Below are 17,116 nucleotides of genomic sequence, written 5' to 3'. Positions count from 1 at the left end.
TCAAATCCATTCTTCTTCAGAATGCTACCAGTTATCTTCTAAAAGATGATAACTAAAAAAAAGAAGATGGTGACACTCCCCTACTTAAAAATCTTTCCCTAGCTCCCAAATTTTCTTTCAAAGCAGCAAATTCAAAATTCTTAATGTTGCACTTCTGGTTCCCATCTACTTTTCCAAATTATTCTGCTGCTTTCACACTACTTGTTGTCCCAGTGCTACACAAGGTAGTTACTATTCGCAGATTGTTATTTCATGTTTCCTTCCCTCTGGAAGTCTCTTTCCTCTCTTTCTTTTCTCCATTTGTTAGATTACTACTCATCTTTCAACACCCAAACCAATGATTATTCACATTGGCAATAATATAACATACTTTTCATAAATGCATTTAACTGTACATTTCAGAAAAGTCACTATTATATTTAATTATGGAATAGAATTATGAATACATGAACACTATTGACTTTTATTAGTCTTTTTGTAGTGGATATGCTAAAAAGTCACTGCTATCTCTCATAGATTTAATTCTTTTAATTCTTAAGAGTCAATTCCATAGATGCTTACTAAATACTAAATATGTACTAGACACAGTCTTGTACTTAAGACTGAGCTTACAGGGGTGCCTGGGTGGCTCAGTGGGTTAAACCCTCTGCCTTCGGCTCAGGTCATGATCCCGGGGTCCTGGAATCGAGCCCTGCATTAAGCTCTCTGCTTGGCGGGGAGCCTGCTTCCCCCGCTTCCCCTCTACCCCCCCACCTCTCTCTCTCTGCCTACTTGAGATCTCTGTCTGTCAAATAAATAAAATCTTAAAAAAAAAAAAAAAGACTGAGCTTACAGCCTTTACTACAGCTAAATGCAAAAGCAATAGAACATTAAGTGGGATTTTTCCTCCTGTTCCAAAATTGTGGATAAGGCCAAAAGCTGAGGATAATTAAGTACCCCTTCTTTTAGCTTAAGAAGCCAAATGTAGTTGGTACCAACTTATTCTCTCAGGATTTAGTGAGAAGTACTAGTTTACTGAATCAGCTCCTATCATAAAACAATGATCATAACACTTTCCCCTCCATGTGAATACAGTGTGAATCTAAAAAAGGTTAAAAAGATTGGGACGCCTGGGTGGCTCAGTTGGTTAAGCAGCTGCCTTCGGCTCAGGTCATGATCCCAGCGTCCTGGGATCGAGTCCCACATCGGGCTCCTTGCTCCGCAGGGAGCCTGCTTCTCCCTCTGACTCTGCCTTCCACTCTGTCTGCCTATGCTCGCTCTCGCTCTGGCAAATAAATAAATAAAATCTTAAAAAAAAAAAATAAAAAAGGTTAAAAAGAGGAGGTTACTGGAATTTAAGGGGAACACGGAGTTTATGAAAACAGGATATTCCCTATTGTCATACCTGAATCCAGAGGGTGAGAATCAAAGTTTGAGGCTATCTAAAAGAAAGACCCATTTTTCATTTCCTATTTGGTTATCTGTATAGGCAAATGAATTACTGATTTGCCCCTCTTATATATAAGGGAAAAGAGAAATAGGGAGAAAGTATGGTAGGGATGTGTCAGGTAGGGACATAGGCAAGACTATGTCCTGGTTCCTGGGGCCTTGTTCCAAGAGGTATGAAAAATGTAACCCTTCCCCCAATGTGCCTACAGGCCCTACTGGGAGGTAGATTTCATTATAAAGTCTTGAGGCAAAAAAGACATACACATCAGAGTCCCATGGTGTGAATGCCATCAACAGGTTTCATCCATAGATGTAACCAAATCTTCCAAGGGATTGCCAATGCCTATAAAAATGGGGACAGGATTGACTTCGCTTTTAGCAGGGTAAATGGAAGCTACCACTCACCTACATTTAGACTACTGACAATGAGCTAGATCAGCAGTGTTGAACAACCAAGAAAGAGGACTGCCACCTCACCAGTGGGAGAGCATGTAGAATTCTGCCTCTACTATTACTCCTCCTAGTTTCAACACCAGGAAGAAAAACAACAAGAAAAGGGGAGGGCAGATGTGTGTGATAAAAAGAGTCTACTCACCTACCCATAAGTTTTCAGCCCCAGATTAAGGTCTATACTGTCCTAGGAAAAACTGGTAAGAGTACTGAATCAACTCTGTGACTCAAGTTATAATACAAAGACAACTAATTCTTAAATACTGGCATGAAACTGCAGTGTTTAAACACTGTGAATAGTGACAAGATGCTGCAAAGGTGATTGACATCCAATCAGAAAGGGGAGTCAGACATGGTAGGATCAGCAGGCAGTTACTAGGTAAAAAGCAAAACTGGCCGGTGTTTATATCCCAGCAAAATGAGATCCTTAATGAACTGGTTACCAACAGATGGATAGCCTCTGAAATTAGTTTCCATATATACCAGTGTTCTTAAATCTGGGTATGAGCTCTATTATACTATGAAATATAAGTCCAGAACCAGTCTTATCAATTTTCTCAGTACCATTTGCTATTCTTTCTGAAAAAGGGTAAGCAGGTAAGAGCCATACTTCTATGTTTGGGAACTCACCATCAAAGTCACAGATAGGAATGGACAAATAAGCATTACTAACGATGGAGGATGCTACAAGTAGCGATAGGTATTTCAAGTAATAAAGAGAAGGAGACGGATAAGAATAAAGTTCTTGAGCAGAAATTAATTTGATATCTCAATGCTTTCAATGTTCACCTTTAATGATCCAACCAAAGAAGAAATCCACCAAGTGCTTTATCTGACAAAGAGCAAAAACTAGTATATTGTAAACGGATACTGTTCAACTGCATGATACAGAGGAATCCAAGTGGAGATTCTAAAGAAAGAGAGTAGGAGAAAAACAAGTGAAGACTGGTCAGGAAGTGGGACCTAATGGGGGCTGTACATGGAGGGTGGACAGGCATGGATGATAGACAGAGCAGAACAACTCCTAGATGGATGAGAGACAATAATGTAAAGCGGCTGTGACACATTGCAATATTAATACATACCGAGACTGAACTGCGGGTAATGCTCATAAATCTAACTGCAATTAGTACAGGTTTCTGGATTAGGAAGGACATGAAAAGGAAAGCAGAAGGTTAGAATGTACATGTCATTGCCCCATTAAAAGAGAAGGTTTAATCTTTCAGAGGACCAAATATATCCATCTTCTGAAGCACCAGTTTAAAAATTAAAAAAAAAAAAAAAAAAAAAAAAAAAAAAAAAAAAGCAAGCACCGTATGTCTAGCTGCTTTGAAAAGTAGCATTAGAGTAAAGGGCCTCTTCCCTTTCTTCTTCTAAATTGGGCCTCATAGAACTGAGCTCCTGAAAATTCAGACTACCAGACAGGGTTTCACTTTTAAATGGGGTCTCTGTTTTCATTTTCTAAGGAAAATATTCTCAAATAATGTCCTACAATTAACTTCATTTAATACCTTTACTGCCTGAAAAACTCAATGTTTATGCTTGCTTTTAGAGAAGACCCTTCACTAATTTAATCAACTGACATATTTGTTAGGATTTATTCTGTGCCAGGCAGTTTAAGTACTAAACAAAGAAACAGAGTTATTTTAATCTAAGTATAAATCATGATGATACGGATGAAGCATTGCTGGGTCCCAGGAAAAGCATGCACATGATGACAGGGAAGACTGTTCTTCTTGAGAGATTTACTGGGGATCGGACTGGGTCTTCATTACCACAGTTTTGTTTTACAGTTGAGGGGAGGGAAAGCAAATGATTAAACTTTAAGGTGGCAGCAGTTTTCCAGTTATCCAGGCCCTACTGATGGTTGGTCATTAAGAACTGAAGCTGTTTATATATGGGTCACTGGTTACAAAGGAAGATGTTAAATGGGAAAGTGGGCAAATGGAGAAAATAAATGATAATTTTTGCAAGGCTTTTCCCAAAACCTAACAATCTAACAATAAACCCTTAAAAGTGTTTATTTGGTAACAATCTACTAATAGATGGAATTCCATTTCCTTATGAATCACATTCTTGGATATGTTTAAGTTCTTCACATTGCAGAAGTACTGGCAGGAACATCAAAGGTGACATGGTTGAGGGTGGGAACAGATGGTGGAAGGAAATAGAGGAAAAGTCAGGATAGGTTAAATTTTCACAGGAAGGACAGAAAAAGAAAACGGGACAGATTATCAAACCACAACATTTTATCCAAATACTTGATTTTAAAAATTCTACACATTTAACTGCATATAGTCTGTATATATAATGACTAAAAGATCAAACATAAGGCATCCATAGTACCCTGGATAGAGTGGTTTCTTTTTACTGCTCCATGTGAAAAAGATTTGGAGAATAACCTCTCTTTACACCATAAATGCACACTTAAAATCCTCAGGAAGGCTCCCTCTTTCCCCCGAATTCCACATCTTACATCTTACCATTGATCTACGAATCAGTGACAGCCTGGTCTTTGCCTTATTCTCAGCAAATTCCAGGCTACTGATGTCTTTGAGACGAGCCTTGTATTTATTCATTTGTTCTACAACAATCAGCTCCACACAGCTGAAATAGGAGGAAAAAGAAAAAAACTGTTAAGAGCTGAAGCAAGTCAAATAAAGTATAGCCCTCCCAGACTGCTTTTCAGTTAAATGTGGCAGACGTTTGGAGGATGAAAGAAAAATCAACATTCCTTATTTTATGAGCTCTAATACAAGGTTTATATAATGGTGGTTCACAACTTTGGCTGCACTTCAGTATCCATCTGAGAAGCAATTATGAGTTGCAATGTCCAGGCTACACCCCAGATCAATTAAATTAGACTCTCTAAGGATAGGACACAAAGACTAGGGTTTTTTAAAGCTCCTTTTGCAGCCAAGGTTGAGAACCATTACTCTAGAAGGAAAGCAGAGGCCCATAAAAACAGGCTAAAGTGAAATACAGAAATACTGAAGTTCTAAGGCCAAAGGGATTCAGAGCCAGTTAGACTAAATTATAGGAAGAGACAGAGTATATGTAATTTGGTAAAATGGAATTTGAAAATATTTTTAGAGACTATAAGTATTCCTAAAGAAAAGCTAAATTTAAAAAGACCCTATAAACCAAATGATGTCCAGCTTAAGAGAATCTAAAGCAATTTTTCATCCTCAGCATAAGAAAACCCAACAGTGCCTAGTAACATTCTTTTTTTTTTTTTTTTTTAAAGATTTTATGTATTTATTTGACAGAGAGAAATCACAAGTAGATGGAGAGGCAGGAAGAGAGAGAGAGGGAAGCAGGCTCCCTGCTGAGCAGAGAGCCCGATGCAGGACTCAATCCCAGGACCCTGAGACCATGACCTGAGCCGAAGGCAGCGGCTTAACCCACTGAGCCACCCAGGCGCCCCTTGTAACATTCTTAAAAACATCTGAACTTATGAAATCATTCACTATGTTTGATATCTGCATAAAGTGGCTACACTGACTCAGAAGTCCCTGGGGTCTTGTGGAGGTGATAGTAACTGGCCTTACGTGGTAGTCTTACTGATGTCCTGCACGCTTTGTAGTGGGTCAATGGTATCAGGGCATCGAAGAATGCAGGGGGCAAATACAATGGCCAAAGCATTAGCAGACATTCGATTAGTTTCTTCCTGTAGAGCAATCCTAAGGAATAAAAAAAATGACCAAAGTGGGGATTAAAAGAAAGCAGTAAGGATGTAGGCAAAGGACATGACAGAAAGATGTATGACATCTGCCGCAGAGTACTGGAAAGGTATTCATATCAGTTGAAAGGAGACATTTGTAGACTTTCCCAAAGCCGTTCCTTTGCCTCTGGAAAATGCAATACAGGCCAGCAGAAAAATCCCAAGGGAAAAATCCCAAGGAAAATTTCTGACCCACTGCCATACACCTGAGGAACGTATCTGAAGAATCTAGAGTAGAGACTATAAGGCATTCTCAGACATTCACCTAACATTTATGTAATATGTACCAGAGATTTATCTAATCAAAATAAGGATGGCTCTCTTCCCAACCACTGCAGATATTTACACTCAGAGTAGAGAGACCATCCTGAAGTCTCTTTGGTCAGTCAATTCTCTAAACCCCACTTCCTATGAATTACATTATATCAAGACATATACCTCTTTTCTAATTCCTAGTTCAAGAATGAGAACAGGCTAGGCTACACAGTGTCACCCTGAGGTTGAAGTTGTGACATGGCTCAAATAGGGCAGAGAAGTCCCTGACCAACAGTCCAACTCAGCTGAGGATTTCTGCTCCAAGGAATTGTAAGCTGTAAGCACTTGTTTGAGGCATTAACTTTATAAACAGGAAAAAGAAGATCTGTCAGTTTTCCAAATGAGGGATTTCTTCACTTACTGGAAAGAATCCAAGAAAAACAAGTATACATTCCCTTGCTCCTTGAAATTACCTGACTAGATGAAAAATGAGCCGTTCTAGTGTATTTAGATGAGTTCGGGAGAGCTGGTCAATCACAGAGTATACACCACGGATTGTTTCTTTCCTCTCCTGAAGGCCTAAAAAGATTAAGGACAGCCAGTAAGATTGAATATCCCTTCTCTTATGCTATATCTTCCTCCTGAACAGATTAGGTAGCAGGGAAGTCTGATTCTAAATTTTAAAGTTTTAGGAGAGGCAGGTGTACCTGTATGGCAGGAAAAGAGCAGCTCCATTACCACTAATCTTCCTTTGCTTGAGTTCTATATTCATTAAGCAGTCTCACGAGTTTTAATCTATATCCCAGTAATCCTTATTACAGCAAAGGGAAGAGATGTCCTAGTTCTTTTAGACATTTTGTGGCAGACTGATTCCCTAATAATTAATTGTCAGGCAATTCATAAATTGTTCTTATGGGAATTTGGGAAGTCATGCCTCAGGGCCTAAACACTTTGAGGCAGGCCTCCAGCAACATTCTACATAACTGCAGCACTGAAAAACTAAACTCCATCACCTGGTAGGGTTGGCATAAAATAGACAGCAGAGTTCTTGCCTAGATTCGCAATGTAAATGAACATAAGCCAGCCCTTGTTAGTTGAAACCTCTTTGTGAGAAGCAATGAAATGACTTACTCAGAAAACTTTTAGGAGACTGGCATTTTAATGAATCTCTCAAAACTCAGTATTTGACTAGATGAGAATACACCGTTAAGTTCTGTATTGACTGTTAAAAGCTTACTTTTGAATCTATATGGACTAACCCATTAGAGAATGGCTAAATAATTTATAATAAAGACAGTGTTCCTTTCCCAAGTGTAGGCCTTCCCTCGAATCCAGGAGGCCTGTTCTTACCCATAGCTCGAAGAAATTCCTCATAGAGCTCAAAGGTCATGAGTGGATTGGGCAAATCACGAAGCCATTGTTTGAATACACTTGCAATAACATGTATGTTATAGTCATCCAGGTTTACACTCTCAGCATCTATTTAGAGACATGAGTTAAACAACAAAGCCCAAACATACAAAGAGTTTCAAATAATTCACTTTGAAAACTATCAGCATCAAAAGAACCTTCATGTTCTTAATCAAACTAGTATCTTCTACAATCTAATTCCATGCTTTGTAACAGCACCTCTAACTGTGGTCAAGGAACAGGTTTTTGTTTTCCAAATCTCTTGTAGACTGACAGGTATGTAAAATAAAATATCACATGCTTTCATGTTAAATAACTGTTAAATACCACTATAAATGTTCCTAAATGCTTGCTCTTAGTTTCTGTACTTAAACTGTGGATTGATCTGTGAGCCACGATTTGAGTAGCAATGTTTTGGACAGCAGCTGGGAAAAAGGCCCAGAAGACATTTTCTAAAAGTAACGCCAATTTTAAGTCATTTTTAAAGGTGAAAGGACAGTAATAAGTGAACACAGGAAATGTAATGAACATACTTTTACTCTCTTACTTTGTTTTCACTTATAAACTCCCCAAGGTTATACAAAAGAAATGATTGAGAGGATATAGGATGAATGATTTTTTACTTGTGCTGAGTACAAGGTACAAGAGAGACGAGTTGTTGTCAACTGCCTTTAACCTAGAGTAGATGGAATCTCAGGTAGGCAGGATGTCCTGCTTGGGTTTTACCAGGCATTTTGTGTTGTTATTTTCATACTGACTAATCTCTCCCTGGTTTGCTCATTAAAAAACAAAAGAAAACAGGGGTGCCTGGACGGCTCAGTGGGTTAAAGCCTCTGCCTTCGGCTTAGGTCATGATCCCAGGGTCCTGGGATTGAGCCCCACATTGGGCTCTCTGCTCAGCAGGGAGCCTGTTTCCTCCTCTCTCTCTGCCTGCCTCTTTGCCTACTTGTGATCTCTCTCTGCCAAATAAATAAATAAAATCTTAAAAAAAAAAAAAACTATAAGGAAAAAGCACGTGGGTAGCTTCTGGAGACACAGAGACAAACTTTGTATCTAAGTGTGATTCAAAACAATCTATTCCAGGGTGCCAGTGGCTCAATAGGCTAAACATCTGCCTTTGGCTCAGGTCATGATCCCAGAGTTCTATTCAGCAGGGAGTCTGCTTCTCCCTCTGCCCCTCCCCTGCTCCCTCTTGCTCTCTCGCTCTCAAATAAAGAAATAAAATCTTAAAAACAAAAACTAAAACAAAAAACACAACAACAAAATCTATTCTTTCCCTATAGTAATAAAGAGTAGAAGTTGACAATAACACCATAGTCCCAACTCCTGCATATACATTCGAGGGCTGAGGCTATATAGCTCTACACAGGTAAATGTTCAATCCACTAATTAACAGTTTAAATGACTATGTCATGAATGTAGGAAGGTGAGAACATGCATCAGAAAGACACTTGAAGTCAGAGTAATAAAGATTAATAGGCAGGAGTTTAGGTTATGAATTCAGAACATCTGGGGTTAAATCCCAGCTTCATCACTTAGTGGTGGTGAGTCTCTAGGCAAGAAACTCTGTAAGCCTCAGTTTCTTTCTCTGTAAACAGGGATAATAATCCCTAATTCACAGGACTGTTGTGAAGATTAGCATAAAAATATCAGTACATTATACCATCATCAACAGATCATCATTTAATTTCCCTGAAGCTAAAATTTCTCCTTTTTAAATTATGGATACCATGATCTTACCAAATTGTTAAGAATTTAAATGAGAGCTATGTCAAGTACCTAACAGTGCCTTGTACAAATGATACACTCAATATATATTTGCCAAATTGACCACACAAAAACAAAGACTTTTAGAAAGCCACAAAATGATTAATAAGCACCACAGAAAAGATGGCATTCTTCTGGATGCAAAAAAATAACATGTAATGAAAACTTGAAAAGCATGACAAGATCTATTTAAATAAAAGCATTTGGTCTTGATTTGAAGAGCGCCCTCTTACCTGTATCTAGACCTTGTCGAAGCTCCTTGATTTTATTAGTTGAACCAGACTTTCGATAAATCCCTTCTGTGTACAGTCCATGCATTTCAATGTAGTTTATGAGCTTTTCCACCACTAAAGGAACAGTTCGTTCTTCACTGGTCAAACGAGACAATTCAACCCCGAATTGTCGAGATGACAGTTCTGGATCATACTAAATGGAAGATAAATTTTTGTTTCCAAATACATTCAAACATTTTTAAATGTGTTTAACCAGTTATTTACGAGAAACTATTTTTATTTCCCTGAAGTTTCATGAGCATCGTTTTAAGAGTTGGAGCTAAAGGGAATTATGGTTAATACTGACAATATATATCAAGTTAGAGGTTGCTTCAATCCTTTCCCATCAGGAATCCACTCAAAATATAATGGGATAAAGAATGAAGGCAGTGGCAACAGGTTACTGTTTCCCTTCCTCCTAAAAAGCTCCTCATGTAAAGTTGGGATTTGGACAAGGAAGAAAGGGGATAGACTTTGTATGCTAAACATGCTAAACATACTGCTAGAAAGTCTGATTTGATATGAATTAGAACTGTAAGTAATTTATGATGCTTAAGAATGCTTCAATGTGGGGCACCTGGGTGGCTCAGTGGGTTAGGCCACTGCCTTCGGCTCAGGTCATGATCTCAGGGTCCTGGGATCGAGTCCCGCATCGGGCTCTCTGCTTGGCGGGGAGCCTGCTTCCCTCTCTCTCTGCCTGCCTCTCCGTCTACTTGTGATTTCTCTCTGTCAGATAAATAAGTAAAATCTTAAAAAAAAAAGAAAAAAGAATGCTTCAATGTTCATGTAAACTTTAGGGACATTTAACTAAACAACGGTATCACAGCTAAGGGCAGAGGCACACAGATTGGCCCACAATTCGTGTTCGAGCCTTTTCTTATTTACTTCAATAGTGTATCTGATATCATACACAACCTTACTAATTACAGCTTATGCAACTGCAAAAGACTTATTCTGAAGATTATTTCAAGTAATTCACAAAAAACAAAAATGTCGGGTATTACCTCTGAGACTGAAGCCTTTTTTGTAAATCTTTTTTGTCTCTTCCTTCTCCTGCATCATTCTCCTTCTCTACACAACACACATTCTCTCCTTTAGTCCTCAATCAGTCAGTGCCAAGTTCTTGTCAGTCAGCACACCCTGTTTTTTCTTTTCTATTCTATTGCCACCACCCTATTTCAAACTTATATGACCACCCACTTGGACGATTTCCAACAGCTTCTTGGTGAATTTCCCCACATCCATTTTCTCCCCTTTTAATATACTGCATAGTATATATAATCTAGTTTCCTAAAAACTAGTGGTTAACTAGTATATATCAAAATAAGGTGTAAATATTCTTGAGTCTAACATTCAAGATATTGCTTGAATTGATCCTAATTTCCTCTTCCAGTCTTAGGTTAGTACATTTGTCATTTATGTGCTACATAACAGGAAAACAAAATCAAGTAAGATAAGATAGTCTTCAACCTAAGACTAGTGTTAAGACTAGTAGTGTTAATGCACGGTGATAAGTAAACAGTAACAACAGATTTATTAGATAATATGGAACCACAGAAGTAAAACAACTGGATTGGGAAGGACTAGGCTGGGTAACTACTGATGACCTTGAGAAGACCTGATGCCTGCCTAACCTAACTGTTAGAAAGCACATAAGAAGTACATAAGAAAAAAGGGCAAGAACTTTTTGGGCACAGAAAACACAGAACAAAGTTGGGCAAAACAAACTATAAGTAATCTGACATGGCTGAACTAAAAATAAGAAAACACTAGACAGAGATTACAAAAGGCTTCAAGTACTAAGGCAGAGACTTTGATCTTGTCCTGACAGCTAAAGAAAGGCAGCAGGGACTTTCAAGTAGGGAAGACATAAGTTTTATATTATTATGCAATTTCACCTACATATACTCTGCATTCCAGCGGTTAATTCTTAAGAGAATTAACAGCATATCTACTTTGAAGCATGTTAAGTTATCTTAATATAAAGCAGTATCTCTGAAAAGCTTCTCCAGGTCTGAGGTAGAAGAGAAAGGACATTTAGATATTTAGAGGATGCAAATTAAAAGTTTTGTCTTGTCACTATATTAGGTTATTTATATAATTTCATATTTGGAATAGAATTATCATTTTTCTATCTCACAGTGTTCTTATAAAGATTAAGTAACAGATGAAGACACATAGTACAGTATCTTATATATGGCAAATGCTCAATAAACTGTTAAATAAATACCGCTCACTGCAATGATTAAAACAAACTTCAAACTTCTTGCTATTACTGTGATATAAACATGCATACATATACACATACATAATCTATTTATTTAAATGTTATGGTTATCCCCAGAGAATTAGGAATGTCAATTAAGATCTGTGAAAGCAAAAAGAACCCAAAATACTGGAGGGTATTACAATTTTTTTTAAATCATTTGATTTGAAACCAACTAATTTAAGGCAAACATGAAAAAACTCTATTTCTTAAAATTAAGAGAAATTAATTTCACTATTTTCAACTGAAAAAAAAAATTAATTGAGTCTTCTTTGTAAAAACAATATACGTGGGGTGCTTGGATAGCTCAAGTCAGTTAAGCAGCTGACTTTGGCTCAGGTCATGTTCCCAGAGTCCTGGGATCGAGCCCCACGTTGGGCTCCCTGCTCAGTGGAAAGCCTGATTCTCCCTTTACTTCTGCCTGCTGCTCTGCCTTCTTGTGCTCTCTCTCTCTTTTTCTGTTAAATAAATAAATAAATCTTTAAAAAAAAACCCAACATCTGTTTTTAAAGTTATTTTCCCTCTAAACTACCTTACATATTTTAAATAAAAATTCATTGGGGCGCCTGGGTGGCTCAGTGGGTTAAGCCGCTGCCTTCGGCTCGGGTCATGATCTCAGGGTCCTGGGATCGAGTCCCGCATCGGGCTCCCTGCTGAGCAGGGAGCCTGCTTCCTTCTCTCTCTCTCTGCCTGCCTCTCAGTGTACTTGTGGTTTCTCTCTGTCAGATAAATAAATAAAATCTTTTTAAAAAATTAAAAAAAAAATTCATTGAAGGAGGACATACATACATAAAGGTATACAAACTGTAAGTGTACAGCTTGATAGACTTTGACAAAGTTGATGCACACTTGTTATCAGGACCCAAGTCAGGAAACAGAATACAACCAGCAGTATGAAATTCTCAAAACCATCCCAGCCACTATGTATTTTCACAAATAACCAGCATATATACTCCTATCAATAGAAATTAGTTTTACCTACTTTTGAACATTATATTAATGGTATCATATAATATGTATACCACGAGTTACCTTCATCCATTCTTGAACTTTATATAAATCAAATAATACGGTATGTGCTCTTTAGTTTCTGGCTTCAACATCATGTCTGTGAGTAAAAATAGTTAAAGCTCATATAGTATTCCATTATATAAATCGTTGACCCTTGAACAAGTGTTGAACCATACATGACCAATTATATGTAGATTTTTTTCAATAAATACAGTATGGGGCACATTGGGTACCTTAAACTGGTTATGCTTCTGCCTTTTGCTGGTCATGATCTCAGGGTACTGGGAAGGAGCCCCACGTCAGGCTCCCTGCTCAGCGGGAGTCTGATTGTCCCTCTCCTTCTGCTCTTCCCCATCCTACTTGAACTCCCTCCCTCTCAAGTAAATAAATATAGGCTTTAAAAATAAATAAATACAGCCTTGCAAATGTATTTTTTTTCCTTATAATTCTCTTAACATTTTCTTTCTTTCTTTTTTTTTTTTTTTTTTTTAAGATTTTGTTTATTTATTTGACAGAGAGAGATCAGTAGGCAGAGAGGCAGGCAGAGAGAGACAGAGAAGCAGGCTCCTTGCTTGCGGAGCAGAGAGCGCGATGTGGGGCTCGATCCCAGGACCCTGAGATCATGACCTGAGCTGAAGGCAGAGGCTTAACCCACTGAGCCACCCAGGCACCCCTCTCTTAACATTTTCTTTGCTCTAACTTACTTTATGGTGAGAATACAGTATATAATATATATAACTTACAAAATACGTGTTAATCAACAACAGTAGGCTATATAAGTAGTTAAGTTTTGGGGGAGTCAAAAGTTATAGACAGATTTTCCACTGTGTGGGGCATGTCGTTCAAGAGTCAACCATATACCATAATTTTTTTTTTAAAATATTTTATTTATTTATTTGAGAGAGAGACAGTGAGAGAGAGCATGAGCGAGGAGAAGGTCAGAGAGAGAAGCAGACTCCCCATGGAGCTGGGAGCCTGATGCGGGACTCGATCCCAGGAATCCAGGATCATGACCTGAGCCGAAGGCAGTCGTCCAACCAACTGAGCCACCCAGGCGTCCCCCATAATTTTTTTAATGCCATAATTTACTTATACATTCTATTGCTGATGGACATTTAGTTTTTTTCTAGTTTGGGGATAGGTTGGTATTGATATGAATGCTCTTTTGTCTTTTGGCACAAACATCTATGTATATTTGTTGGGTACATATCTGGGAGTGGTACTCCTGAGTCATCAGAAATCCTTGTGTTCAGATTTGATAAGGACTGCCAAGTAATTTCAAGATTATTTATGCCAACTTATACTCTTGTCAGTAATGTATTCAAGTCCAACCTGCTCTACAACCTTGTTAGGATGTTTTTCATTTTAGCCATTTAAGTGGGTATATATCTCACTATAGTTTCAATTTATATTTCTCTGATGATTAAAACCTTTTCATGTTTATTGGTCTTTTGTCAAGTGCTTGCTTAAGCCATGTGCTCATTTTTCTACACAGCTAACTACCTTTTTTTATTGATTTTTAGGTGCTTTTTAGATACTGTAAATCCAAGATGGATGTATGAATTGCAAATGCATTCTCCCACTCTGTGGTAGATTATTTTTTGTTGGTTTGTTTGAATGAGTGAATTTTGAATTTTATCTAGTGTTTTTCCTCTTTAATATTTCTTATTTGTTCAATGTGAATTATTATCACTTCATTTTTGAGGGAGAACATTTTTCTTATTAATCTTAATTATAGTATAGTTAACATACACCACTACATTACTTTAAGGTGTACAGTATAGTGATTCAACAATTCTATACATTACTTAGTGCTTATCATGGTAAGTATACACTTAAACCTCTTCACCTATCTCACCATACCTCAACCAAGCTCCCCTCTGGTAGCCATCAGTTTGTTCCGTATATTTAAGAGTCTGTTTTTTGGTTTGTCTAACTTTTTCTTTCCTTGTTTTCTGAAATTCTACATCATATGGTACTTGTCTTTTTCTTACTTCAGAGTTAGGATTATACCTTCTAGACCCATCCACTGTTGTTGCAAATGGCAAGATTTCATTTTTTATGGCTGAGTAATAGTCCATTGTGTATATATACCACATCTTCTTTATCTGTTCATCTATCAATGGGAACTTGGGTAGCTTCCATAATTTGGTTATCGTAAATAATACGGCAATAAACACAGGGGTGCATATATCTTTTTGAATTAATGTTTTCATATTCATTGGGAATACAAAGTAGGGGAATTACAGGATCATGTGATAATTTTATTTTTAGCTTTTTGAGGAAACACTACACTGTTTTCCAAGGTGGTTGCACCACTTTGCATTCCCACCAGCACTGGAACAAGGGTCCTTCTTATCCATATCCTTGGCAACACTTGTTATTTCTTGTGTTTTTTTTTTTCAGTTTTAGCATTTCTGATGGGAATGAGGTGATATCTCATGTGCTTTTGATTTCCATTTCCCTAATGGTGAGTGATGCTGAGCATCTTTTCCTATGTCTTATGGCCATCTGCATGTATTGTTTGGAAAAATGCCCTTCATTTTTGTTTTTGTCTGATTGCTGTGACAAGGACTTCCAATATCATGTCGGACAGAAGTGGTGAATGTGGACATTCTTCTCTTGTTCCTGACCTTAGAGAAAAAGCTCTCAGTTTTTCCCCATTGAGTATAGGTTAAATGTGGGTTTTTCATATATGGCCTTTATTACATTGAGGTATGTACCCTCTAAACCTACTTTATTGAAGGTTTTTATCATGATTGTCAAATTTTTTCTCCATCTATTGCAATGATCATATGGTTTTTATACTTTCTCTTACAGATGTGATATATCAAATTGACTTGCAAATATTGAACCACCCCTGTATCCCAGGAATAAGTTCAACTTGATCATGGTGAGTGACTTTTTAAATGCATTGTTGGTGGGATTATGGACATTGGGGAGGGCATGTGATTTGGTGAGTGCTGTGAAGTGTGTAAACCTGGTGATTCACAGACCTGTACCCCTGGGGATAAAAATATATGTTTATAAAAAATAAAAAAATTAAAAAAAAAAATAAATGCATTGTTGAATTCACCTTGTTAATATTTTGTTGAGGATGTTTGCATCTATATATACCAGAGATATTCGCCTATAGTTCTCTTTTTCTGTACTATCTTTACCTGGTTTTGATATCAGGGTAATGCTGGCCTCACAGAATGAATGTGAAAGTTTTCCTGCTTGTTGTTTAGAATAGTTTAAGAAGAATAGGTATTAATTATTCTTTAGATGTTTAGTATATTTCACCTCTGAGGCTGTCTGGTCCTGGACTTCTTTTTTTTTTGTTTTTGATTACTGATTCAATTTCATTGCTAACAATTGGTCTGTTCAAATTTTCTATTTCTTCCTGATTCAGTTTTGGGAGGTTATATATTTCTAGGAATATATTCATTTCTCTAGGTTGCCCAATTTGTTGCCATACAATTTTTCACAATGTTATCTTATAATCTTTTATATTTCTATGCTGTCAGTGGTTATTTCTGCTTTTATTTCCAATTTTGAGTCCTTTTTTAAGTTTTATGAGTCTGGTTAAAGGTTTATCAATTTTGTTGATCTTTTCAAGGTTCCAGCTCCTGGCTTCATTGATCTATTCTATTGGTGTTTTTGTTTGTTTGTTTGTTTTTAGTTTCTATTCATTTATTTTTGCTCTAATCTTTCTTTCTTCCTTTCTTTCTACTAGTTTTGGGTTTTGTTTGTTATTTTTTAGTTCTTTTAGGTATAAGGGTAGGTTGTGTATCTGACATGTTTCCTGCTTCTTGCCTATATTGTTCTAAACTTCCTTCTCAGAACAGATTTTGCTGCATCCTAGAGATTTTGGACTGTTTGGTTTTTCATTTTCATTTATCTCCATGTATTTTTTAAACTTCTCTTTGATTTCTTGGTTGACCCATTCATCATCTAGTAACAGGTTATTTAACCTCCATGTATTTGTGTTCTTTCCAGATTTTTTTCTTGTTGATTGCTAGTTCCATATTATTGTGGTCAGAAAAGATACACAGTAGGACTTCAATCTTTGTGAATTTGTTGAGACTTATTTTGTGGTCTAATATGTGATCTATTCTGTAGAATGTTTCATGTGCACTTGAAAGGAATATGTATTTTTGCTGTTTTAGGGATAGACTACTCTGAATATATCTTTTACATCCATCTGGTCCAATGTGCCATTCAAAGTCACTGTTTTCTTGTTGATTTCCTGTGTGTATGATCTATCCATTAATGTAATGGGGCATTAAAGTCCCTTACTATTATTGTATTACTATTGATTATGTTTGTTACTAGGTGCTTTATATATTGTGGGTGCTCCCATGTTGGGTGCATAAATATTTGCAATTATTACATCTTCTTGTTGGATTGTTCCCTTTATGATTATATAGTCTTCTTGTCTCTTAACAGTCTTTTTAAAAATTTTTTTTAAAAGTTTTAATTAAGTTTTTTAGTAATCTCTACACCCAACATGGGGTTTGAACTCATGACCTGAGATTAGTACTCTCAATA

The 17,116-nt window shown here is 37.1% G+C and overlaps 1 protein-coding gene across 10 annotated transcripts in view; it reads right to left on the bottom strand.

Annotated features, from left to right (window-relative positions):
* Window positions 1-17,116, bottom strand: part of MYO9A (myosin IXA) — a 297,273-nt gene that overhangs the window by 38,375 nt on the left and 241,782 nt on the right. For all 10 annotated transcript variants that reach the window (XM_059180512.1, XM_059180509.1, XM_059180516.1 and 7 more), the window contains 5 exons: window positions 9,268-9,460; window positions 7,208-7,336; window positions 6,331-6,436; window positions 5,430-5,561; window positions 4,362-4,485 (listed from right to left, as the gene is read on the bottom strand). In XM_059180512.1, the coding sequence (XP_059036495.1) occupies window positions 4,362-4,485; window positions 5,430-5,561; window positions 6,331-6,436; window positions 7,208-7,336; window positions 9,268-9,460 (684 nt within the window). The remainder of the gene's footprint in view (window positions 1-4,361; window positions 4,486-5,429; window positions 5,562-6,330; window positions 6,437-7,207; window positions 7,337-9,267; window positions 9,461-17,116) is intronic.

This window comes from Mustela lutreola, chromosome 7 (assembly GCF_030435805.1).
Source record: "Mustela lutreola isolate mMusLut2 chromosome 7, mMusLut2.pri, whole genome shotgun sequence".
Lineage (NCBI taxonomy): Eukaryota > Metazoa > Chordata > Mammalia > Carnivora > Mustelidae > Mustela > Mustela lutreola.
Note: the sequence above shows the minus strand (reverse complement) of the source record. Positions and strands in the feature narration are given on the sequence as shown.